General features: G+C 45.7%; 2 protein-coding genes and 1 pseudogene across 2 annotated transcripts; all 3 read right to left on the bottom strand.

Annotated features, from left to right (window-relative positions):
* Positions 1-4250: 4250 nt before the first annotated feature.
* Positions 4251-5300, bottom strand: LOC127042194 (olfactory receptor 10A7-like). Its single transcript, XM_050935818.1, has one exon. It carries the CDS (start codon positions 5298-5300, stop codon positions 4335-4337), a length of 966 nt encoding a protein of 321 aa, XP_050791775.1. The 3' UTR covers positions 4251-4334.
* Positions 5301-9170: 3870 nt separating this feature from the next.
* Positions 9171-10091, bottom strand: LOC127042206 (olfactory receptor 14A16-like). Its single transcript, XM_050935826.1, has one exon. The coding sequence runs from the start codon at positions 10089-10091 to the stop codon at positions 9171-9173; it is 921 nt and encodes a 306-aa protein (XP_050791783.1).
* Positions 10092-15957: 5866 nt separating this feature from the next.
* On the bottom strand, positions 15958-17121 carry LOC127042189 (olfactory receptor 6M1-like; annotated as a pseudogene).
* Positions 17122-27250: the final 10129 nt, after the last annotated feature.

The following is a 27250-nucleotide window of genomic DNA, read 5'->3' as shown; positions in this document are numbered from 1 at the left end:
TATAACATTTTTAATTAGGGGTTAATTGGAGCCTAGAGAATTTAGTTTTGCCTTGAACCTGCAGGAATGGAGTAACACCCCCAAATGGAATTTAGCCATGATAACAGAAAGAATTTGGCAAAGTTATAAGCAACTGAAAACAGGGGTTTAATGGGGTTGGGGTTCTCACCCATAGTGAGGGCCCTTGTCGAGTGTGTGCAGGCTTGCACTTTCTCTCCCTGTAGCCCTCCTTGGGCTCAGGTCCTTAATTAGTCCTGTAATCTATCAATCGACTTGGCCTTGGTGTTGAGCCATAGTCTCAGGGGTTTTCCACAGAAGGCAATTTCCTTGCCCTTTCTGGGCCACTAAGGAGTTCCATTCCCCTTCTGGGGTGCCTCAAAATCCAGGCTACTACTCCCCCAGTGGCTAATGGGGGTGGGGGGACTCATGCTCGCCCACTACTCTGGATCCCAGCCCAGGGACCCTGTTGATAGCAGCCGTTCACTGTGTCCCTTTATCTAAGTCATACCGCTGCTTTAATTCCTCAGGCCACTTCCCTACAGCCCCGAGCCTTCTTCACTCTTACCTCTGGACCTTGTCTGAATAGGGTCCCAGCTACCAGCCTAGAGCTCCTTCTCACTCTCTCGGCCAGCCACACACCATCCACGCTCCACCAGTTCCAGCAAGGAACGGACTCATTCTGGCCCTGCAGCTCTTCTTTTACAAGCCTGCTGGGCCCTGATTGGCTGTGTCCCACATAGCCCTTCTAGACAGCGTGGATCCTCTCCACTGTCTTTTTCAGGGGCAGGGTGTGGCAGGGCCATGAGATCTTGAGCAGGGGGGCAGTTTGTAAAAGGACGAATTCTTCTGTTGGCCTAGCTACTGTTTCTCAGAGAGATGGATTCACTACATCAATGAATAAACTCATTTCACAGACAAAGTAAGTGTCTATGCAATAGTGACACAGCTGCAACACTGTAGCTGTGTGGCTGTAGTACTGACATGTGCAAATCTTCATTGGAGCAGGGAGTGAAACCTGGGTCTCGGGAGAATGCATTAGCCACTAGGCTATAGAGTTATTCCCACTCTCTCTATACCTTCTAGGACTCTCCTGGGATACCCGCATTCCACTCCCTGCTCCAATGAAGATTTCCGTACACACACAGAGTAGAACAGCTTCAGCAGAGGAGATTGAGAGACACCTCTGAGCACACCTGCCAGATTAGACCCCGACAAGTCAGACACCTGAGGGAGCACCAAGTTTGTAAATGCCACTGGGGAGTTGGCATGAGTCAGGGCTGAGCTGCTCAATGGGGTCAGTAATTTGATGGCTTCCCACAAGCCCAGTGGCAAAAATGTAGGCACCTCTGGGACTTTACAGGTGGAAACTTAGGTACCTGAGGACATTAGGCAGCTATCGGGAAGGGGTTTCATCACTGTTAATAGTGTCTAAATGTTGGCCTTAGGAACCTAAGTTAGGCAGTAAGGCACCTAAGGGTGTGATTGCAAAGAAAACCTAGCAAATATGACCTGAGTGAAATCCCTGTGGCAATGTCTGAGTATGCAGAGAGCCTGAAACTATAGCTCAGAAATGTGAACTGCTTCATTTATTTCAATGGGTGCTGTTACAACCTGGCCCTGCCCTCCCCCTTGTCAGGCATCAGTCTGTTGTACTCAGACCCAAACTATGGTTCCCATGTGATTCTAACCCCTCTTGGTCAAGATAGTGACTGGTCACTGTCTCTAGCTCTGGGTTTCTTTTAGACCTATTGCCAGGTGAGGACTCCCTGCATGACACTCTTCTTGGGCAGTGGGAGTCTGCAGTCCACCTGTCTTAGACCACAAAACAACTGACTCATTTCTCCCATCCACCAGTTACTTATACCCATTCCCCCTCACCTGGCAGTGGGAGCCCAGACAAATCCTTCAGGGACAATGCAGCAGGAAAGCAAGAGATGCAAACACTTTACAACACAACGCCAGAGGTACAGAACTTAGAAGAACAACATCCTCAAGGCACCCCTCTCAGTCTGATCTCACCACCCTTGGTTCTGGTCAGTATCCTTTGGTGATGCTGAGTCTCACAGCCACGTCCTGTTTCCAGGTGCTTTTGCTGAGGGAATTTCCCAGCTCCAAATCCTATCCCTGTTTGCTTCTGTGTAGCGAGTCAATCAAAGTCTGCAGCCCTGCCAGCAGAAAACCCATTGTTCCAGGATAGAAGAATCAGTATGCATTGATGGCCAGTGATGGATCTCTCCCTGTGAGTAATTTCCAAGGCATCCTGCACTCTAGCAGGGGAGCAGTGCTCAGAAAGACTGATGCTGTCAGGATGGGCCACTTTTTCACTAGCATCTGGATGTTCTAAACCAACAAGGAGGTTACAATGGAAAACAAAGGTCTCAATGAAGGTGACAATCACAACATTGCTAAAGAACACAGGCATGCTATGTCACCAGCCCTGTACAAGCCTAACTGCATTCACAAATTATTTGTGAGTGAATTTCCCAGGTGTTTTTATTTTTGTTTGGTTGGCTTTTTTAAACAGAAAATGCTGTTGGTAGGAGATTAGAAGTCATTTAGGCAGTTGCAGTTGTCTGACATTCATAGAAATGTAGGGCTGAGAGGGACGTCGAGAGGTCATCAAGTCCAGCCCTCTGTGCTAAGACAGGAACAAGTAAACCTGGAGCAGCCCTGCTAGGTGTTGTCCAACCTGTTCTTAAAAACCTCCAATGATGGGGATTCCACAACCTCCCTTGGAAGCCTGGTCCAGAATTTAACTGCCGTTCTAGTTAGAAAAATTGTCCTAATCTATAACCTACATCTCTCCTGCTACGGATTAAGCCCACTGCTTCTTGTTTTATCTTCAATGGACATGGAGAACAATTTATCACCATCCTCTTTATATCAGCCCTTAACATATTTGAAGACTGTTGTCAGTTCCCACCTCAGCCTTCTTTTTTTAAGACTAAACAGGCCCAGTTTTTTTAACCTTTCTTCCTGTCAGGTTTTTGAACCCTTTGATCATTTTTGTTGCTCTCCTCCAGACCATGGCTGCTTGGGGGGCAAGTGGGGCAATTTGCCCCAGGCCCTGGGCCCCACAAGGGCCCCCACAAAAATATAGTATTCTATAGTATTGCAACTTTTTTTATGGAAGGGGTCCCTGAAATTGCTTTGCCCCAGGCCCCCTGAAACCTCTGGGTGGCCCTGCTCCAGGCTCTCTCCAATTTGTCCACATCTTTCCTAAAACGTGGATGTAATAAAATACAGACCAGACTTTAAATGTGACCTGCCCTTCTGGATGCCTCCTGAATAAACTGCCCCTTTCTGAGACCCTTCTCCATCCCCAGAAGTGAACCCCTTCCATGTGACCAGTTCATGCCTCTGCTTCTCTCTGGAGTGGGATCCAGAAATCCAGCCACACATCAAAGGGGTTGCCAGTTTCCCCCTTCATGGGTGAGAACCCCATTACCTCTCAGGTCCGCATGTTCTTGGACTCTGCCAAAGTTCCCCGTTGGGACCCTGTGGTCAGGAATAATTTGCAGTGACAGAAACAGGAGTATTTGTCCAAAACGTGCACAGTGCTTAGAGAAGCAGATTTTTAAAATAACAAAAAGACCTACAGGACCCATTGTCTTCCTTATGTTTGATATTCCCCTCCAGCCCCTTGGTAGACATGACCCACCCTTGGTGTCTCCTGTTCTCTGTGGGCACCAAGTTATAGCTTGACCACTGCAGTTCCTGCCTCTCACCCTGTCTGTCTGTCTTTCTTCACCCTGTTAGCTCTGGGTTTTTTTGTCAGGTTCCAGCAGAGCCAACCACTTCCTTTTTAACCCTTCAGGGTCTTTTGATCTCAGCCCTAGCCTTAGGAAGAATAAAACCTCCTAACATGGATGGTGCCAGCCAGGTTGGTTCTTCCCCCAGTTGATGACCCAGCCCATTGTTGTCTTAACCCTCTGAAGTGGGTACCTCAGAGGCTGAATTTCCCTTCATGGGTTGGTTAACAGCACACTTTACAACCTCCTTTGCTTTACCATTACACAGTCAGAAGAGACCTCAGAAGGTCATCGAGTCCACCCTCCTGCTCAAAACAGGACCAATCCCCAGACAGATTTTTGCCCCAGATCCCTGAACACCCCCCCTCAAGGATTGAACTCACAACCGGGGGTTTAACAAGCTCATGCTCAGACCACTGAGCTACCCCTCCCCCTGAGTCAGAGGCCAGTATAGAACTAAAAAGGGAAACCAAAGTACACATCCTATTATTAAGCAATAATACAGACATTTTCCGACTTTGTGACACCTCCCAAGCTGAGACAGTTCAGTGGGGCTCAATGATCAGAACAAAACAACTGTATTTATGAGAACAAAGAAATGTTATTCTTGGTCAAGTATTTCCTTAGAGCCTCCTTGACTTCTTTGTTCCTCAGACTGTATAGGATTGGGTTGAATGTTGGAATAATGACCGTGTTCAACAGGGTGAGGGCTCGATCGGTGTCCGCAGAGACATTGGGACTGGGCCTCATGCAGGTGATAATGGCGCTGCAGTAGAATAAGATGACTGTATTTAGGTGTGAGGAGCAAGCAGAAAAAGCTTTGTGTCTCCCCTCTCCTGAGTGCATCTTCAGAATGGTGCAGATGATGCTTGCATAGGAGGTGATGATTAAGATTAAGAGGACTATTGTGAACAGCATAGTGAGAAAGGAAATAATGGCATTGATGAGCGATGTGTCCATGCTCACCAGCCTAAGCACTGGGAGGATATCGCAGAAGAAGTGGGTTATTTTATTCGGCCCATGGAAGGGTAACATGAATATGGCTGCCGTTTGCTCACATGCCACCAACTTACCCACGATCCACATCATAGCTGCCAAGCTTAGGGTGACCTTTCTGCTCATGATGAGTGAGTAACACATGGGGTTGCATATGGCAATGTACCAGTCATAGGACATAACAGTCAGCAGGCCACACTCTGTGCTGCCAAAGAAAAGGTAGAAGTACATCTGGACTGCACAGCCCAGGAAAGAGAGAGCCTGCTTCTCTGACAGGAGGTTGGTCAAGGTCTTAGGGACGACCCCTGAAGTGTAGCAGATCTCCAAGACTGACAAGTTCCTGAGGAAGAAATACATGGCGGTGTGGAGGGCCAGGTCAGCAACTGTGACAGCAATGACGAGGCCATTTTCTATCAGAGTGAAGAGGTAGATGAGTAAGATGAGGACAAAAAGAAGGGGCTGCAGATGCTGGAGGTCTGAGAAGCCCAGAAAGATAAACTCTGTCACTGCTGTTAGGTTTTCTTCCATAGCTCGGTCCTGTTGAGACCGCATAGGTATTTAGATCCCTCTCAGGGATTTGCATGGGATCTCCTAATAGACAGAAAGATAGATTAGATAGAATAACAGTTAAGCAATCAGCTTCACCCTGTCCCCTTTCTCATCTCTCTGTGTTCACACAGCTCTTGTGTTCTATCCCTTGGATCTTACTCATCTCTAATTGGCGATTCTTACACCCTGTCCCACACTCACCGCAGGAACGTACATTGGTAGTTGCTGTGTTCACTCCAGAGGGGGAGTTGGGCCACAGCTGAGCGGCACTGCGACCCCCTGCACTTGGTCACAATGCCTGAGGGGGGAGCTGGGTACAGCCCAGCAGGACCGGCACTGCAGGAGCCACCACTGCAGAGTGAGTCATGGACACAGACAAAAAGTCATGAACAAATGGGAAAATCACAGTGTCTGTGACTTCTTTCCCATTGTGACAGACATGCAGCCCTATGAATGATTATTAAAGAGCACCCCCACATGTGTTCCCACTTCCCTACCTCACACAGTGCCATCCCATTAATGAGAATGAGATACCAGAGTGTTGAGAGAATAAACTCTAGACAAACCAGCAACAAACACCCCAGACAAATGGCTGGTCTCATCTAATCTTACACTTCACTGCCAGCTAATGTGGTTAGATTTACCTCTCACGTTACTGGAGCACAGCTGGACCAATTTCTGTTCTTCTTGACAGATAAGATTCTCCAGTGTGTCTGTGGGACTCTCAAATCTGGGTGAAATGAGAGAGAATCCTGTAGATGAATATATTTTAGGTGTCATTGAAAATGACATTGCAAATAGATAGAGTCGATAGGCAGATAGATGAATCAGTCATTACTATTAGCTACCTTCATAGAAAGACATTATGTATAATACCTTTGAAAAGACAGAGAGAACAAAATTAAGAACAATTCTGTAGATTAGATACATAAGAGTAAATTAGATTGAGTGATTAGATGAGAGAAAGAGAGAGAGAGAGAGTGAAAGAGGTTGTCTATTTTTCCTTCAATTCTGGAGATAATTTAGGTGTTGATGGCTCCATAAAATGAACTTGGGGTCATAACAGTAAAGAAGGAAAATGCCTCAGACTGTCCCACAAATACCTTACTCTGAGCAGTCAGACCTTCCCACTTCTGAGCAGTTCCATCATTTCTGAAACTGACTTATCTTGACCGAGAAGCTTCTCTGCTAGTGAATCTCAGACATCAATCCTTTCTGTACTGTTCAGTGACCACTGGGATAAAATCCCCACGGTTCTTTCTGACTATGGGTGCCTGAGAGAATTTTTAATTGTATTCTGTTTGTAAGCACTTTGATCAATTAAATCAACTCAGCAATAAAGAAAGGGACAAAATGCGGGAGATTCAGTTTGTTGGAACATATTTCTTGTAGAGGAAGTATCTAGGAAGCTGTGCAGAAGCTGTTCCGCACGGGTGAACATGGTGGGTTGAGGTAGATGGCCATTTATTTGGTTTTAAACTGGATAATCCCTTTTTGTGTGGCCTGTCCCCTGTCTGGTACTGAGAGAAAACCAGACGTGGTTTTGTCCAGTATCACGGACTACGGAGGCATGCACGGTCACACTGGTGGATGGGGCCACAGCTTTCCCAGAAGTTCCAGAATGTCCGATACTCTGGGAGTGCATCAGTGGCCAACCTAGTTGAGGGCAAAGTTGGGCAACATTTTTCCAAGCCATTGGCAGATTGTTTAACTCAGCTAAAAACATAGCAGCATCTGTCACAAACAGGTGGAGGAAACCATTTCCCAATGCAAAGTTACTTTGACCAGCTCTACCAACCTGAGCTGAGAGCAACACACCCCTGCCCATGCCATGCATCTTCCGTCTCCAGAGTGCAGAGGGACTAGGAATGGGCATGTCTGAGATGATCCGGAAATAAATCTGTCCTTTTCTCACTAGGGAGTCCCTCCCTTCACTCCTGCTGCTGTTCTGCAGAAGCTTGGTAGGCAACATCGGCCTCTGATTAGTGCAGGAATAAGGTCCCCTGAAGTTCTCAGGCCACTTCCACGTATGTGAGGGTCACCATCTAATCTAGGCTGGCACCCGGGGGATTCAACCAGAGAATCTAGGGCCCAAAATACGAGCTTCTACAGCTTCAGCTGAACAGCCAGGCTGCCTGACAGCCATGGGAACAGCCCCCTATCCTCTAGGTGGGGCACAGAGGGGCCTCATAACACACACTGCCCATGGGTGGGGTTTATACAGCGACACTGCACAGCTACATTGGTCAAGGGCTCCATCTGAGCTGGAGTCACCTCCCTCGGCAAGGAGGACAGTGCCTCACAGACAGTTGTACTAATGCAAAGCTATGGACTCTACTCGTGTATATTCTCTGTGCGGTCCCTTCTCTTCTCCCCTGTCCCTGCACATCCATAAAGTCACAGAGTCATAGAGTTCAAGGCCAGAAGGGACGACCAGATCATCCAGTCTGATCTGCTGTACTCCAACACCATCCGGTACCAGCACACCAAACCCAACAACTGAAATTAGACCAAAGTGCTGCAGCCCTCAGGAAACTAGACAGTTCTGTGCCACCGGCAGAGAATAGGAGAGACTGAGGGGCACCAGTGCCTGAGGCCCCCACAATGGCAGGGAAATGATTGAGATACACACAGAAAATCATGGCAAGTTATCTGCACCACATGTTGGAGAGGAAAGCGAACCCCGCCCAAGGTCCCTGCCAATCTAACTTGGGGGAAAATTCCTTCCTGACCACCACATGATGATCAGTTAGACCTTGAGCATGTGGGCAAGAACCAGCCAGCCAAACACCCAAGAGAGAGATAATGGTCCAGTGCCACTTCAGAGCCCTAGAACATCCCACCCAATGTTTCATCTCCAGCTAGGGCTGCCCTGATGAAACAGAGACTGAAAGAAAAAAAAACCTTCCAGAATACACTGTGGGGGGGAATCCCTTCCTGACCCATGCCAATGGCCATACGAAACCCTGAAGCATGAACTTTTAGAAACATAAGACATAAGATGCAAGTGAGACCCAGGGTTGCTGAGCCCTGCCCTCCACCATCACAAGCAGCTCCATCATACAATCCCACTCAGACATGTGTCCAGCTGTTTCTTAAAATGAATTCAGTCACTTGCCCCCCGCACCACGCAACTTATATTTGGAGGCTGTTCCAGACCCTTGCCCCACTGGTGGTTAGAAACCTCCTTGTAATTTCTAGACAGTCTCTCCATCACTCATGTGCCAATGTACATGTAAGCCCCACTGACACAGTCTGGCTCCTTGTCCCCATTTAATGGTTAGGCCACGAATGGTGGTTTATAAGACAGTGGGCCCAGTTGACAGCCAGTGCCAATGGATATGCAGCTACATTGGAAGCAGTAGCTCAGATCCACAGATGCTGCAAATTGGTTTAGGGCCACCAAAGTCAATGGAACTACACTGATGTGCTGAGGATCTACCCCAAATGTCTTCTCTCTCCGACCCCAGTCTTACACCAGTCTGACTCCTCTGGTTCCAATGAAGCCACTCCTGATTTATACACACAAACAAGACAACTCTCATCATTGTTTTATCTGGCAATGAAACGGGTGCTAGTGGCCAAGCAGTGTAACGGGTATTGTTTTCACACAGAATGAAAGTCTGATTTCTTTTGCATACACAATTTACACCCATTTAATTCCACATCTGGACCAGATTTTCTGCTGCTGTAAATCACCCCAGCAGCAGTGACATCAGGGGAGTTATTCTGGATTTGCATTGGTGCAACTGAGATCAGAATCAGACCTGGTTGTATGCAAGCTGTGTGGTCATGGAAATCACTAACATTAATGAGCAGATACTAAGTAAGCAAACTTTTATTAGAGAAAGACAGAAATGAATTCTTGGTGAATTACCTACACCCAGTCAGTCTCCTCAGGGCAGCTTTCATCTCCTTGTTCCTCATGCTGTAGATAATTGGATTCATGATTGGTGGCAATACAGAATAAAGAACAGCCACCACAAGATTGAGAGCAGATGTGGAGCTGGAGGTGGGTTTCAGGTAGGCAAAGGCCCCAGTGCAAACAAACAAAGAGACAACAGTGAGGTGAGGAAGGCAGGTGGAGAAGACTTTATTCCGGCCCTGCTGAGAGGGGATTCTCAACACTGATTTGAAGATCTGAACATACAACACAGTGATAAAAATAAAGCAGCCTAAGTATAACAATGTACTAAAAGAAATAATCCTAACTTCAGTCAGATATGAGTCAGAGCAGGTGAGCTTCAGTAGCTGGGGAATTTCACAGAAGAACTGATCCACCATGTTGCCTCCACAGAAGGTCAATGCAAACGTGTTCCCAGTGTGAAGTACAGAGTTGAGAATTTCACCGATCCAAGCACCAGCTGCCATTTGGACACACGCTCTGCTGTTCATCATTGTCTCATAGAGCAGTGGTTGGCAGATGGAGACATATCGGTCATACGCCATGATGGTAAGAAGGGAAAAATCCACTCCCAAGAAGAAGATGACGAAAAAGACTTGAGCAATGCATCCAGCATAGGAAATGGACTTGGTGCTCATGAGGGAGTTGGCCATGGATTTGGGGACAATGACAGAGATGGAGCCAAGGTCTAGGATGGACAGATTCATCAGGAAGAAGTACATGGGGGTGTGAAGGTGGTGGTCGAAGGTTATGGCCATGAAGATAAGAAGATTCCCCATTAGAGCTGCTGGGTAAATCACAAGAAACACCGCGAAGTGCAATATCTGCAGTTCCCGAACTTCAGAGAATCCCAGGAGAATAAACTCGGTCAAGGTGGTTCGGTTGGACATTTTCTTTCTCAGGACATCGTGTGATGTCTGTGGAGGGAGAGAAAAGAGAAAGGGCCAGGATGAGATCAGTAAAACAACTCTCCTTTTTAAAAACCACCTTAATTTCCTTGAGTTAGACCCTTAGCTTGTGAGGATTGGTATAATATGGGAATGAGTTTGGAGAAAACATCTCCACTGACTCCAATGGAGTTACTCCTGATTTACACTGGGGTGAGAGAAAGTAGAATCAGCTCAGTGGACTCCAGTGCAGTTACCCCTAATTTACACCAGGGTGATGGAGAGGAGAATTAGGAACAATTGCTTTCAAGGTATTTGTACACCTCTGTCACCCAGAGATGGGCAAACTCTGGATAACTTTTTATAAATGTTACTAATCTCAGTTTACCAAGGAGAATCAGGGGTCTACCTGGCCAGATTCTGCTGTCAGGGGCACTGCTGTCAACTGTAGATAAAAGTGAGAGGATGAGAAAGACAGAGTTATGCTTAGGGGGTAATCTGAAATCTATCTGGAAGGCTACTGCTTAAACTGCATCATGTTAGACTGAAGGCACAATCTTAAAACCTAAACCGAAGGAGAGTGAACATGCAAATCAGAATTCAGTTACCACAATGCCTAGAGAGCCAAGACTGTTGCATTTCCTGCAGGTAACATCCCTTTGTGGAAATGTTGATGTAGACTCACCTTAATATTCGAATGAATGAACTAGAACACTCGGAGGCTGACCTGAAACCAAAGACTTGAGAAAAAGATGTCCAGGGGAGAATTCTACTCTGGGAAACGATGGGCGGTTGTTAGGAAGGACAGGACCTAGTCAGAGAAGGTATTGGTTTTAACAGTTGTCCAAGATTCACTTTTAAGAAGGTGACTATTATACAGTTATATTCGTGCAGGCAGCACCAATGAGATGAAAAATCATCAACCTCCTAGAAGAGATGCTGAAGTGTAGGGAGTTTCTGCATATTCAATCCCTCTCCAGGTGTCAGTCAAAGGCATGGACAGAGATGTCTTGTGCCAGTGTGGTCTGTTACCAAAGGGCTGCGGCAACTGAACACAAAACAGGAATCCTTAAGACCAAGAAGAAATGAAGAGTTTGGAGGGGGAGAGCAGGTAAAGGGATGCTCATTACACCATGATCACTATCTATCTATCTATCTATCTATCTATCAGGGTAGGAAATAACCCCTACCTGATGGAAGTAAGGGAGATACATACACTATGGAAGGTTAGTTCAGGGTTTCTTGCACTTTCTTCTGAAGCAGCTGATGCTGTCCACTGCTAGAGACAGGAAACTGGGCTATGCGGAACTATGGCCTCTTCCAGGCTGCCAATTCCTATGTTCCTACAGACATGAGAATAGCACTCCACATACTTTGCAATATTAGCAGGGTAGTGTTGGATATTTTTGATGGTTTTCTTATAATAGATAGATAGATAGATAGATAGATAGATAGATAGATAGATAGATAGAAAAGAGAGAGATAGAGACAGGACAGAAACAGAGGGAGACATCTACTCAGCATTAATGTTTCTCTTACACAAAAACTCTGCTTCCATTGCCAGGAACTAATGAATATTGAGCTTGTGTGATCAAGTCAGTGCTTGCATGTAAAAACACCCAAGATCTCTAAAGATGAATATGTCACGGACAGATTCTCAGAAGACTAAATGTAGAAACATCATCAAAGAGCAGAACAAAATGGAATGTTCTTGTTATTATTATCGGATTGTGTTTATGGAGACACTTCCTTTTACATTTCTACATTTTCTATTTCAGGATCACAAACTGATTAAAAATGATTAGTGAATGTAATTAATTCTATTATGGGCTGGGACTGAAGGGCATTGGCAAATGTGTGAGGAAAGCCCAGAACTGGGACTGTAGTGGACTCTGGGTTGGTATGTGGGGACATTGGCAGAGCTGGGATAGGTCAGAGCTCTAGGTCACCATTAAGGGGCACTGACTAAACTAAAGTTTCCAACAAAATACACTTTTGATGATCCTTGTGGGTCTTTTATATTTGACCTTTCTTTAACTTTCTCTCACCTGAAACTTTTTTCTTTTAATTTTAATTTGAATAAAGGATTGTTTAAAAGGTCCAAATTAATCCTTGATGTAGCTCTGCTGAAGTCATTCACGAGAGTTGATTTCAAGAACTGGGATACACTAAAAGCTATTTAGTGTCCTAGCTGGATTTTCAAAGGCAACTAAGTGTCCAACTCCCATTGATTTCAATGGGCTTTAGGTACCTAGCTGCTTTTCAAAAATTGCACTAGGTGTCCAAACATTTTAAAAATGTGACTTATGAGATTCATTCATAGTTTCAAAAATGTCTTGGGTTCTTTTTCACAGATTCCAAGGCAAGAAGGGACCATTGTGATCACCTAGTCTGACCTCTTGTATAACACAGGCCATAGAACTTCCCCCACATAATTCCTAGAGCTGATATTTTGGAAAAACACCCAGTCTTGATTTAGAAATTGCCTGTCATGGACAATCCACTATGATCCTTAGTAAATTGTTCTAATGGTTAATTACTTTTTATGTTAAAAATTTAAGCCTTATTTTCAGTCTGAATTTGTCTAGCTTCAACTTCTAGCCATTGAACCATTAAAGACTTTTCTCTGCTACATGTACCATGTAGGTACTTATAGATTGTAATTAAGTCACCCCTTAACCCTCTCTTGGTTCAGTTAAATAGATAGAGCTCTTTGAGTCTAGCACTATCAGGCAGAGGTGGGAAAAATTTTTGGCCCGAGGGCCACATTGGAGTTGCAGAACTGTATGGAGGGCCAGGTAGAGAAGGCTGTGCCTCCCCAAACAGCATGCCCTCTGCACCCTATGTGACCCCTCCCACGTCCCACCCCCTGACTGGCCCCCTCAGAACCCTCATCTATCCAACCACCCCCGCTCCTTGTCCCTTAACTGCCCCCTCCTGGGATCCCTCGTCCCTAACCACCCCAGAACCCCACCCCCTATCCAACCCCCTCACTTCCAGTCCCCTGACTGCTCTGTCCCTATCCCCACTCCCATCCCCTGAAAGGCCCCCTGTGACTCCCACACTCATCCAACCCCACCATCCCCTGACCGCCCCCCAGAACCTCCACCTCATCCAACTGCACCCTTCTCCCTGTCCCCTGACTGCCCCCTGGAGCTCCCCGCACTTATCCAACCCCCCGGACCCAGCCCCCTTACCATGCTGCTCAGAGCAGCATGTCTGGCAGCTGCGCCACCCAGTCAGAGCCAGACACGCTGCCATGCTGCTTGGCAGGCGTGTGCAATCCCACTGCCCAGAATGCTGCCCGAGTGGCAGCGTGGCTGCAGGGGAGGGGGAACAGCGTGGGAGTGGGGCAGGGTCTAGCCTCCCTGGCTGGGAGCTCAAGGGCCAGGCAGGATGGTTCCAGAGGCCGGATGTGGTCCCTGGGCCGTAAGTTGCCCATCTCTGCTATAAGGAATGTTTTTCTAATCCTTTAATCATTCTCATGGCTCTTCTCTGAACCTTCTCCAATTTAGCAACATTCTTCTTGAATTGTGGGCACAATTCGAATATTGGTATGAGGCTGAAGAATGTGTTAAAGCAATGGCTAAAACTTGCTAGGCTTTTTTGAAAATCCACCACCAACTCCCTTTGAATATCATTGGGATCTATGTAACACACTTCCTTACGTTCCTTTGAAAATGCATCCTCATTTCCACATGGGGCATTGTACAAGCCAATATATCTTTACTAGAGCTGGCCGGAGAATGGATTTTCCATCCCATAGGAAATTCTGATATTTCAACTGTTGGATTTTGCCCTGAATCAGGATGAAAAGATCAAAATAGTAAAGTCTTTTGCTGAAAGAGAGGTTAAAAAAAAATTAAATTCAGAGACGTCAAAGCCACAATGACTGATGCCCCTCGACAAGACATAGACGTTTGAGGGGTTTGTTCCAAAATCTTGGGAAGTTTTGTGATTTTCAAAAGATTCAACTGTTGCTTCAATGCATACTGCAGGCTCATACCAACATAGGAATTGTTACAAAGACTTAAATCGAGGGTCCATCCAGCTCAGTATCCTCTCTCTGACAGTGGCCAGTGTCACATGCGTCAGAGGAAGGTATTAGAATCATATCAGGTGGATCTGGGATACTCTAACTCACGTGAATAATGGATAATGGTGGATAATCAGTTGAACATGAATTCCTAGTGGGACGTTGTGGCCAAAAGAGCTAATGTGATCCTGGGATGCATAGACAGGAGAATCTTGAGTAGGAGAAGAGAGGCTATTTTACCTCTGTATTTGGTGCTGATGTGACTGCAGTTGGAATACTGTGTCCAGTTCTGGTGCCCAGAATTCAAGACGGATGCTGCTAAGTTGGAGAGGATTCAGAGAAGAGTCACAAGAATGATTAAAAATGACTAGAGGGAAAAAAAAGTCTTATAGTGATAGACTCAAGGAGTTCAATCTATTTAGTTTAACAAAAAGAATGTTAAGGGGTTACTTGATCACAGTCTATAAGTAGCTACATGGGAAACAAATATTTCATCATGGGCTCTTCAGGCCACAGGAGGAAGGTATAACAAGATCAAATGGCTGGAAGTTGAAGCTAGACACACTAAGACTGGAAATAAGATATAAATTCTTAACGGGGAGAGTGATTAACCATTGGAACAATTTATCAAGTGTCGTGGTGGATTCTCCATCCCTGACCATTTTTGATCAAGATTGAACGTTTTTCTAAAGATCTGGTTTAGGAATTATTATGGGGAAGTGCTATGACCTGTGTTATACAAGTGGTCAGAGAAGAGTATTACAATGGTACATTTAGAATCTATGAATCTCTGCTGAAGAGCTCATTCTGACTATTAATACTGAGGCCTGGTCCACACTACAGCATTAAATCGATTTAAACAGTGTTAAATCAATTTAACCCTGTAACCGTCCACACTACAAGGCACTTTAAATCGATTTTAAGGGTTCTTAAAATCGATTTCTGTACTCCTCCCCAACAAGAGGAGTAACCCTAAAATCGATATTACTATATCGATTTAGGGTTAGTGTGGACGGAAATCAAAGTTATTGGTCTCATTCTTTTACTGAGCTACCCAAAGTGCACCGCTCCGGAAATCGATGGTAGCCGAGGACTATGGATGCACACCACCGAATTAATGTGCCCTAGTGTGGACCCGTAAAATCGATTTTATAAAACCAGTTTTATAAACCGGTTTTAATAATTTCGATTTTATGCTGTAGTGTAGACGTGGCCTGAGACACTGAGTATTTGGGATTTGCAATGGAGCCTAAAAGAGTTGAGCCAGATTTTTAATGCTATTTATTCACCTAAACATGCAGATGGACACTTAGTGGGATTTTGAAAAGTGCCTAGTTGCCTATCTTCCACTGAAATCATTGAGAGTTAGGCACCAAGGACCATATTTTCAAAGGTATTTAGGCACTGGGATTTTCAAAGCATCTAAATTCCTAGCACCCATTGAAAACAATGGCCCCTCACCATCAAATCTCAGTGTAATTTAATAGAAGGTGGGTGTCTAACTCCCTTAGACTCCTTTGAAATCCCCAGGAACTCTTTTTATTTATGCTACATGAGTTCCTGTAAACAGAGATTGGGACCCCATTGTGCTAGGCACTGTATAAACCAATGGTGACAGGAGACAATTCTTGCCCTGGAGAGCTTATAGTCTAAGAGTGGGGATGTCAAAAGCAATGGATTGATTGAGGAGTTGAGACCTGAGCTTTTAAATTACTTAGATGTTTGGAAAATCCTAACCTAAATGAAAACAGGGTGGGAGGGGAAACAGACTCTGCTAAGGTCATACCACAGGTCCAGGAATAGAACCCAGGAATCCTAAGCCTGAGTCAAGCTTCCACCCTACTAAATAACAATGACACTCAATGGATAAAAGCAGCAATTCATTATTGAGATGAAGATGTATGTGTATCAAGGCTCTGGTTGCAGAATAGAGCTCTTTCTAGTCAAGTATTCCTTGAGGGCCTCTTTGACCTTCTCGTTCCTTAAGGTGTAAGTGAAAGGATTCAGTCAAGGGCTCACTATGATTGTGAACACAGCCACCACCTTCTGGAGTTCCAGGGAGTGGCCTTGACTGGGCCTAGCATACATGAAGATGGCACTGCCGTAGAAGATAGAGGCTATCGTGATGTGGGAGGTGCAGGTGGAAAAGGCTTTACGCCTGCCTGTTGCTGAGGGGATGTGCAAGACTGTGATGATGATGTAAAGGTAGGACACTGCAGTAAAAGACAAGGATGTGAGCAGAACCACTGAGGAAAGGACATACTCGATCATGAGGAGGAAGTGTGTGTCGATGCAGGATAGCTTCACTAGTGGGGCATAGTCACAGAAGAAATGGTTTATCACATTGGGGCCACAGAAAGGAAGCTGGCACAGCAAAATTAGTGGGCAAAGGGTGGAGAGAAATCCAAGTAACCAACAACCCATGACAAGGAAGACACAAACATGCCCACTCATGATGACAGGGTAGTGGAGCGGGTGACAGATGGCCACGTAGCGGTCGAAGGACATGACGGCGAGGAGGATGAAATCCGCAGTGCCCAGGAAGAAGGAGAAGTAACACTGGGTGATTCAGCCCCAGTAGGAGATAGCTTTGGCCTGGGAAAGCAGGTTCTCCAGCATCTTTGGAGTGATGGAGAGGACAAAGAGTATCTCCAAGAGGGAGAGGTTGCAGAGGAAGAAGTACATGGTGGGGTGGAGACGGAGATCCACATACACAACGATGATGATGGCCATGTTCCCCATTAGAATCAAGGCAAAGATGGCCAGTAGCAGTATGAAAACCAGGAACTCCATGGTCTGTGACAGAGAGAAGCCCAGAAGCACAAACTCCATCACCACATTGCTCTGATTGTTCGTTCTCATTTCAGCTTTCGCCTGCAGAAGAGAGGAAGTTGAAAAAGCCAGAATGTCAAGTTTCAATGAAATAAAATAATAATGAGAATACAAACAAACTAAATAACTGTTTCCAGGGTTTTTCTGGCCAGTTACAGAGCTCATAAAAATTTATGAGACTTTAAAAAGTTGACAAAATCTTGACATTTTCAAAAATATAGATTTTCTGGAAAAAATATTTTCTATTTTTAAATTTCCATTGAAGTTTTTCCATTCTATTAACCACAACTGGAGAAAAATTATTAGTATTTATGAAGTTCAATTGAATATAAACCTTCATTCTAAAACTTTTTGCTAGGCTCTCTCCAGGTGGGATCAGAAAAGCAACAATGCAATCAACCTCTCAAGGGATCCTATAGTGGCCACATAACTTCCTCCCAGTTTAGCACAATGAAAGAAAGATCTAAAAGACAAGATATGTTTCTATTAGTAAAAGCAGCAAAGAGTCCTGTGGCACCTTATAGACTAACAAACATATTGGAGCATGAGCATTCGTGGCATGCATCTGAGGAAGTGGGGTATTCACCCACGAAAGCTCATGCTCCAAAACACCTGTTAGTCTATAAGGTGCCACAGGACTCTTTGCTGCTTTTAACAGATCCAGACTAACACGGCTACCCCTCTGATACTTGACGTTTCTATTAGTGTCAGACATATTTTATGCAATATCAGTTTTTACAGCTAGATTGGCACATAGATATCCAAAAGTATCTATACACACATGAATAATCAGACAGAAACACACATACATAGATGAGTCTGCATGGGGATAGATCGATAGAGGGACTGAGGGAGGGAGTTAGAGACAGAATTATTCATTTCATTCCCTTTCACTCTTCAATGCTCTTTAAAAAAGCATGCCAAGAAACAAATTTTGGAAAGTTTTACCTTATGCCATAGGTGTAATGTGGTTGAAACCTTGGCTCCTGACTCCCATGAAAATCTGTCTCTGTGTCTGTGCATCCCAAGTTTGTCTCCCATCTTTCTATCTCCCAAGATTCTGTATACATACGTGGGAGGGGAGGAAGTGCCCCTTTGTTATTTATATTTTCCTCTTGAGTCCTAGTGATACCTACCTTTGTTACATCCGAAGTGTTCATCTCCATTCACAGAATATCACAAACAGGGAGAGAAGGTGGTTATTTAAATTCATACTGCTGAGTACCTAGGGAACCATATACCTGCACCATCTAAATTCAATTCAGATAGGCTAATATCTTTGGGACAACAACACTCTGAAAACACAGCCCTTCCTTGAATTGTACTCAGCACTGGCTTTGGTGGTGAGAGCATCCCATTCTGCTCCCTGGAGCACTATTCCCCCTAGCACCACGCTGGGGTATTGGGGTCAGCACTGACAGCAAGGGGAGAGCATCATCTATTGAACCCCACACCATTCCTTGCAACAAGGCATCCCCCAGCACCATGCTGGGGCACTGGGCTCAGCATGACTGTGAGGGGAAAGCACGTACTGAGTCATGCACACTGCTCCGGAAACACAACCCCCCCCCACAGTGCTGCACCAGGGCATTTGGGTAAGTAGTGACTGAGTCACCATCACACATGCTATTTCCTACAGTTTTGGTATTCATTTTTGATGCCCCATCTAAATGTTGTCCCATCCTAAATCAGGAAGTGATGTAAAAGGTCCCAACTTAAGACAGATAAATCAATAGGTACATTTACTCAGATGTTTCTCGCACAGATTTCATAATGCACCAAAGACACAAAGTGCGCTGGATATATTGGACAATAGATGGTTAATGAGTCAGAGCCTCAACTGGGATAACTTGGCATAGCTCCACCAAAGTAAATGGGCCAGATTCCCAACAACTGAAAATCAGTTGTCCCCTCACTGAAATAAATAGGACACATCCTCAGCTCGTGTAACTTGACATTAAAGTCAGTGGATCCAATCCACAGCTGCTGTTAACCAGCAGAGCTCAAAGCAAATCATTGGGCCTTGATTGATCTACACCAGCTGAAGATCTGGTCCATTGCTGACCTGTCAGAATCTTACTGTATTTCTACAGCTCCTGCCAATGCTAGACCCTGTCTTTGAATTGGTCTTGGAAGGCATTTGATATATGGGGCATGGAACAGGAGAGCTGGATTTATGGAATAGTCTTCTTTAGCTGGACAAGAAAAGAGGTCACCAAAAAAAAACAACATTAGGGGCAAAGATTTTCGAAACTGACTAGAGATTCTGGATGACCCAATTTCTGGCAGCCCACCTTGAGATGCCTTAAAAGGAGGCTGCTTTTAAGAAAGTGCTAGATGTCTGTCCTTAAAAATCAGGTGTCTCAAGCTGGGCACTCTAGTATCCAAAGTTATTAGCCATTTTAGGAAATCTTGGCCTAAAAGCCCACTCATCTCAATGTTGGCACACTGGAAAAGAAAAGAAAAGAAATTTCAGCAGCATCTAATCTTCTGTCACAGAAGCAAGTTACCAGAGGTTAATTCCCAGCTTCAAAACCAGTGTCAAACTAAATGAACTTTCCTTAACTTTATTCCCAGAAGTTTTAATTACCAAGAAACAAAAGGTTTTAGTGACAAAGAGACAAGCTGTGTCCCTTTGAGGCATCTACACAAACAAAACATTGTGAATTGGGGAAGTCTTGGAACTAATTAGTTGCTGAAAGTTTTGGGAAAGACAGTCCACCAACGTTTCCTGAAGTGCCTTATGTCACCAGCTTTTGAAGCAATCAAGACAAGAGAAGAGCAGTGCTTATCCAGGTTCAGTCCCAACTTTGCAACTGGACCTTGCAGAAAATAAGTTCTAATGCTTATCTTTCATGACCCACATTTTCACCTTAAAGGGACATAATTTGAAGAGGGTGGGTGCTCCACCCTTTTTGAACTTCTAGCCCCTTCAATGTGTCTCATGTTGGACACAATAAATAAATAATCCATAAATCAAAGCACCAAAAACCACTAGTCACTTTTGAAAATGAGGGCCTCAGATATCCAGTTCGGTAGGGCTGCACAGAGATGTTGATTCTGCTCCTACTCAAAACTCCTGTTGATTTGAATGGCGCAGGATCATACCATAGTTGTTAACAATCTCAATGGTTAAATGACCCACTTTGTTTGGAAATTACTCTTGGTATATACTTGGAGATTAGGAGAAGTTTTTCCCTGGAGGTAGTTTATCCCATAACTGATTGCACTGCACAGTTATTTGTGTTGTCAGATGCCACCAGTGTGGTGCTCTGCTCTATGCAGTGTTGGCTGTGTGCGTGTGTTCCCTCTGTTTGCTGCCCTGGCTCTGTGCAGAGAGCTGACACAGCAGACTTCGAGAGTACCCCTAATGACCACAGATTCTGATAAGGTACGAAGGCACCCGGCCAGGTTTATTGTCAAATGAAACACAGTCTCTAGCTCCTGAGATCAGATGTCTACAGTTCTGCTAGTACATATGTGCTGCCTGATAATGGACACAGCTCAGTCAGTGGCAGGACACTCCACTGCCCCCTAGGCACAAAGACACCACCCCAGGGATGCATTCTTATACACAGGTACAAACAAGTTACCCATCACTCCTGATGTATTGAGGTGCAACCTCTCTACATTGCAAGGTGCCACCTCTCACCTTGAACATGTTGAGTTGGGTCCTCTGGTGGTGTTACTAGAGTAGATACGAGGACAGAGTAGGCAATGAGATTTGCTACAGGGATTGGTTCCTGGGTTGGTGTTTCTGTGGTGTGGTGTGTAGTTGCTGGTGAGTATTTGCTTCAGGTTGGGGGGTTGTCTGTAAGCGAGGAATGGCCTGTCTCCCAAGGTCTTTTTGTTTGTTTGTTTGTTTGTTTGTTTGTTTGTTTGTTTGTTTGTTTGTTTGCCGCTTGGGGCAGCAAAAACACTGGAGCCAGCCCTGGTTGTAGATCATTGATAATGTGCTGGAGAGGTTTTAACTGGGGGCTGTACATGATGGCCAATGGTATTCTGTTAATTTCCTTGTCGGGCCTGTCCTATAGTAGGTGATTTCTGGGTACCTGTCTAGCTCTGTCAATCTGTTTTCTCACTTCCCCAGGTGGGTACTGTAGTTTTAAGAATGCTTGATAAAGATCTTGTAGGTGTTTGTCTCTGTCAAAGGGATTGCAGCAAATTCGGATGTATCTTAGGGCTGGCTGTAGACAATGGATCATGTGATGTGTCCTGGATGAAAGCTGGAGCCATGTAGGTAAGTATAGCGGTCAGTAGGTTTCTGGTATACGGTGGTGTTTATTGTGACCACCACTTATTTGCACTGTAGTGTCCAAGAGGTTGATCTCTTGTGTGGACTGGTCCAGGCTGAGGTTGATGGTGGGGTGGAAATTGTTGAAATCCAGGTCGAATTCTTCAAAAGCCTCCTTCCTGTGGGTCCATACCATGAAGATGTCATCAATGTAGTGCAAGTAGAGGAGGGGCTGTAGGGGCAAGAGCTGAGGAAACGTTGATCTAAGTCAGCCATAAAAATGGTGTCATACTGTAGGGCCATGTGGGTACCTATAGCAGTGCTGCTGACTTGAAGGTATAAGTTGTCCCCAAATCTGAAATGGTTGTGAGTGAGGACAAAGTAACAAAGCTCAGCCACCAGCATGCTGTGGCCTCATCAGGGATGCTGTTCCTGACAGTTTGTAGTCCATCCTCATGTGGAATATTGATGTAAAGCGCTTCTATATTCATGGTGGCCAGGATGGTGTTTTCAGGAAGGTCAGCAGTGCATTGTAGTTTCCTCAGGAAGTCGGTGGTGTCTCAAAGATAGCTGGGAGTGCTGGGAGTGTAGGGTCTGAGGAGAGAATCCAAATATATAGATAATCCTGGTGGCAGTCCCAAAGGGGATTTCTGTGATCCAGCCCATCATAGTATATTTCTACTAACTATCTGTTACCTGTCCAGACTGCCCTGACATACTGAGCCTCTCAGTGACCACAGAGCACCGAGTCTGAGCAATGGGACAATCCCTGAATCTGACAGCCCTTTGCTGTTCATCATGTAAGGGTGGGATTGTCACAAGTACCAGAGCATGAATGGGACGCTTGCTCCTGGATGACTTAGGGTTCATCTGCACTGCAGTAAAAACTCACCCATGGCCATGTCTGTCCTGCGTAAGCTGACTTGGGCTCGTGGGGCTAGAAAAGTGCAGTGCAGATGCTCCCACTAGGGCTGGAGCCTGGGCTCTGAAACCTGGTAAGCGGGGAGAGTCTCGGAGCCTGGGCTCCACACCATACAGGAACATCTGTGCTGCTATTTGTAACGCAGCAGCCCAAGCCCCACGAGCCCAAGTGAATTGAGACTCAGTGCTGCAGATTTTTTATTGCAGTGTAGACGTACCCTTAGGTGCTTTTGAATACCTCACCCAAAGGGTCTATGGCACATTTCTGTGCAGTGCCAACTCTCAGAGGACAAATCTATCTCCTTCGCTGGCTGTGCCACACAGAAGTATTTCCTCCTCTTCTTGGATACAGTCAAGTGTTTGCTTCCATGTCCTACAATAATTATCTGGCAATATACCACCCACTGCACTACACGTCCAGAATGACCAAGGGGGCATGCGTATTGCTCACTCTGATTTCCTGGCTGCTTGGCATCCTCATCCCACTGGGAAACATGGCTTGGATTTAGGTGTCCAACTCACTTAGGCTTCTTTCAAAATCCAAGCCATAGAAATTATAAGCAGAAGGACATCGGTGTTGTTATTTTTCAGCCAAAAGATGGTGCATCCTGCAGTTCATCATCCACATGCCAAATCCTAGGACATCGGTATCAACATTAGCACAGAGGGGAGAGTGTCCCCCATGGAGCCGCCACCTCAGTCCCTGCAGCACAGCACGCTCTAGCACTGCACTGGGACACTGGGCTTAGCACTGACTGTCAGGGGAGAGCCCCCTATGGATCCCCCACCCTAGTCCTTGCAGCATGGCTGGGTATCGTGGTCAGCACCCACTGGGAGAGCAGCACACCACCTGTTTTGTCACCCACACCACCTCCTACGGCACAGTGCCCTCTTAGGTCACACTGGGGTCAGCAGCAGGGTAGTGCTCTCTCTAGTGAGCTTCCCACGCTGTTCCTTCCCATTGCACAGCTCAGCTATGGTTCATCTTTTCTTCGTCTCTCTAACTCTCTTTGGTCAGCTGAGCTGCAGGGCTGGTGGGCTCTGGCCTCCGTCTCTCCCAGAGGGAAAGTGTGTGGGGTGATGCCAGTGAGGATTTCATCCCGCCCCCACCCCTCTGCCATGGGGAATTCTTTGCTGGTCAATGTTCTTCTGTTAGTTTAAGCTTAGTTTTTACATAAACCTCTTTTTTGAAAGCAGTGGTTAAGTTTACATTCATGTTGCCACCATTAGCTGAACTGTTGTGATGCCACCTATTGACTAATCACAGTAACTGTGGCGAGTACTTCTGCATTGTCATTGTATCTCGTTATATTACTTGTGAGTAAAGCTGTTCCTCATGCCAACGTGGGCGTTTAATGCTTTCTGTAGAGCACTAAGTATCATTTGCCTTTATCTGCAAGGCCCATTGCTGGTTTAGGCTGGAGTTGTACCTGGAATCTACCAAGGCACGCTAACAGTATACAATGCAAATCCAGGAGGAGGCACCGTCAACTGTCGTTCTTCCTATGAGTAGAGAGATGCTGCAGATGGGTGGAGAGAAACTACCCACCTATTCAATACCACCTTTGGGATCACTCCAGGATCTCCATTATCCACAGGAACACTAGGTGCCCAGGGAAGAGAGGGTTACACATTAAAAAACAAATGAAAACCTGACAAATATTTTTATTTGGGCCAATCAAATTTTTTCAGCAAAAAAAATGAACAAAAAATCAGATTTCTGCTGATTTTTTGTTTGTTTCTGACAATTGAAATTTTGGGAGAAAAGCAGAAACCCAATTTTCTGTCAGAAAAAGAATAGAAAATTTTTCACCTGCCCTAAGTGTGAGTTTAATGTCCCAGGCTCTGCTCGCAAGGCCAGCGGAAGGTTGAGGAACTAATGGTGTTTCTGAGTCTTTGAACACAGCAGGTCTGCACTGTGTCAAGTATCAGAGGGTAGCCGTGTTAGTCTGGATCTTTAAAAGCAGCAAAGAATCCTGTGGCACTTATAGACTAACAGACGTTTTGGAGCATGAGCTTTCGTGGGTGAATTGCATCTGAGGAAGTGGGTATTCACCCACGAAAGCTCATGCTCCAAAACGTCTGTTAGTCTATAAGTGCCACAGGATTCTTTGCTGCTTTTACAGGTCTGCACTGTGTGTGTAAACAATGAGACTTAGTCAGTAGACCCTGTAAAGAAACAGAGGCAAGCAGACAGAGTCTTCTTAGGCTAGTGCTAATGTTCCTGGTTTGGATTTCAGCCAATAGGAGCTGCCCGCATGCAGTTTTCCCTGGGGATAAAAGGTATGGGTTTTTCCCAGGAAATCTGCAGAGAAGTGCACAATGCTTCTGAAGCGAGAATCTCTGATTCAAGGCTGAAGGATCCCCACCATCATACCTCTGCACTCAATGGCCCTTAGGGGCCGGATTGCATATTCAGTTTATCAGTCTGTGTCATAATTTATAGCCATGGTGTCGAGGGTAATTGCATCTGCATTTATGGCACTCCTAGAAGTGCAATCCTCCTTGTTACCAAAATGTGCCCATGTTCCAGCCAATCCACAAAGGACGAGAGCCCAAAGAACTGCCTCCATGCCCGTGGTACAACCACCGGTCTAGGAGACTCTAGAGCAGGAGTGGGTAAACTTTTTGGCCCGAGGGCACATTGGGGTTGCAAAACTGTATGGAGGGCTGGGTAGGGAAACCTGTGCCTCCCCAAACAGCCTGGCCTCTGCTCCCTATCCACCTCCTTCCTCTTCCCATCCCTTGACTGCCCCGCCTCAGAACTCCTGACCCATCCAACCCCCCCCGCTCCATGTCCCCTGACTGCCCCCTCCTGGGACCCCCCGCCCCATTCAACCCCTCCTGCTCCCTGTCCCCTGACTGCCCTGACCTCTATTCACACCCCCACCCACTGACAGGCCATCCAGGACTCTCACGTCTTTCCAACCCACCCCTCCATTCCCCGTCCCCTGACTGCCACCCCAGAACCTCTGCCCCATCCAACCACCCCCTGACAGGCCCACAGGGACTTCCACACCTATCCAATCTGTTCCCCAACCCCTGGAACCTCCCCGCCCCGGCCCTGGCCCCCTTACCATGCCGCTCAGAGCAGCATGTCTAACAGCTGTGCCACCAGCCAGAGCCAGACATGCTGCTGCACTGCTCTGCAGGAACATGCAGCCCCACCACCCAGAGCACTGCGGAGGAGGGAGGACAGCTCCTCGGCTGGGAGCTCAAGGGCCAGGCAGGACGGTACTGTGGGCTGGATGTGGCCCGCGGGCCATAGTTTGCCCACTTCTGCTCTAGGAACTCCTGTAGTACAGCACCCCCAACTGCACCCTGCTGTGAGGTGGGTTATAATGCTTTCCCATTAACAGATGCATTCACAGAGACCACAACTGGATACAAAGCAGTTGCTACCCCAAGATTATATGCAAATGCTGCATCCCACAAGCAGGCAGAGTTAAGGCTGTGCAGGAATACAGGCCTACATTAGGCCTGAGTCAACTGTGGTTTTAAACTAAGTTCGGATATTAGCATGAGTGATAGGCCCAAAAAGCATGTGACCCAAAAGACCTGAGATCATGAGAAAAGAAAAGGGTTGTTTGTGTTAAACTAGTAGTGACCCTTGAAATACAGCAGTATCTTATTTAAGGGTCGGGCTGAGGTCATCAAAACAAAGATAATATGGTTAATTCGGTTAATGCTATATGGGTTGTTTAAAAAATCCTTAGTCCAGTCGCTGGGAAGAAATATGGCAAAATAAGATAAGAAGAAAACCTTGAAGAAAGAGGCCCCATCATTAATCTTGTCTTGTGTGGGTCAGAAGGCAGGGTTCAGCCATAACTGCCTCTTCTGGCTTTAGCTAAGTGTCAAGATCCAGCAATGACATCACTTGTTTATTATAGGATATAAAAGACAAGGTATGTAGCGGTTTCTTTGCCAGAGATTTTTCTTACCCCTGTGGAGTCACATCATGATGGGAAAGTATCTCCCGAGCCTGATCCTCTTTTGGGCATTTGGCCAATGTTTATACCTGAATTATTGCTAGGAGATAGAGTACAAGTGGGCATATGCTTGTATTTGTATTTGGGATGTAATCAACACTGAGTGACCTTTGGATCAATAAAGGAATATTTGTGTGGAAACTGAGTCATGGTAAACTTTAATAAATGTATTAGGAGATTTTTTTTCCCAACAGGCTGCATTATGCTACATTGCCCAGGAGAGCAGTGAAATGTGCAACTTCATCATTTCCTGAACGTGAAGGGCCTAACCCTGCAATTTCCCACACTTGGGAAAGTGTATCTTTTGTTATGGAATTTACAGTTACATCATCAGATGACATCACCTTCCATAAAAGACTGAGTTAAAAAAAAAAAAGAGCCCAGCTTCTTGTGGTGGCCTTGTCCTGACCCAATGCTCCTATGGCTTCAATGCAGCTGCATTTACACTCTGAAGGCGAGCAAGGAGAGACTCTTGGCCTTGCTGCCAACATTACACAGCTTTCACAGGCAGATCTGAGTGTAGATATAGGAAGGGGTAAAGGTAAACCATCTTATTTAGTTGCATAGCAGGGATACACTGGTAGAGCTTTGAACAGAAACAAGGCCCCAAATGTCTTGACTCCAGTGTCCTACCCCTAGACCATGTTGCCTATCAATGTTTTCCTGATCACTAGCTAGAGAGATGCAGTGTGTCTCACAGGTAAAACACATGGTTCTATTCTTGGCTCAACCACTCACCTGCTTGCTGACCTTGGGACAAGTCATTTCTCCTCTCTGGGCCTCTGTTGCTCCATCTCCCCTCCCCCTGCCCAATCTTTCTCTTGCATGTTTAGATTTTAAGCCTTTGACGACTGCAAGTGTCTCTTCCAATGTGTCTGCAAAGTGCCTAGAAGAATGGGATACTAATCTTGGGGCCCTTCAATATTCATGTTCATGTAAATCATGAGGAAGCAAGTCAATTTACTATTCTACAACATGTTAAATAAGGCCCAGGAAAAGTCAAACCAACTTATCTTCAAATCTCCAAACTGACCAGCAGTGGGGTTTGGGTTCTGTTGTTATTTCATTGCTAGCATTCCCATAAAAACTAACTGAGTTCTGATCTCATTTGTTTTGTGGCAATCAGTAATAGTTAATGATTAAAAAAAAA

Source organism: Gopherus flavomarginatus, unplaced genomic scaffold (genome assembly GCF_025201925.1).
Source record: "Gopherus flavomarginatus isolate rGopFla2 unplaced genomic scaffold, rGopFla2.mat.asm mat_scaffold_34_arrow_ctg1, whole genome shotgun sequence".
NCBI classification, from domain to species: Eukaryota; Metazoa; Chordata; order Testudines; family Testudinidae; genus Gopherus; species Gopherus flavomarginatus.
This window is presented reverse-complemented; position numbering and strand designations above follow the sequence as displayed.

Coding starts and splice junctions, on each gene's coding strand:
- LOC127042194 (XM_050935818.1), bottom strand. CDS start 5,300: ATGCGGTCTCAACAGGACCGAGCTATGGAAGAAAACCTAACAGCAGTG.
- LOC127042206 (XM_050935826.1), bottom strand. CDS start 10,091: ATGTCCAACCGAACCACCTTGACCGAGTTTATTCTCCTGGGATTCTCT.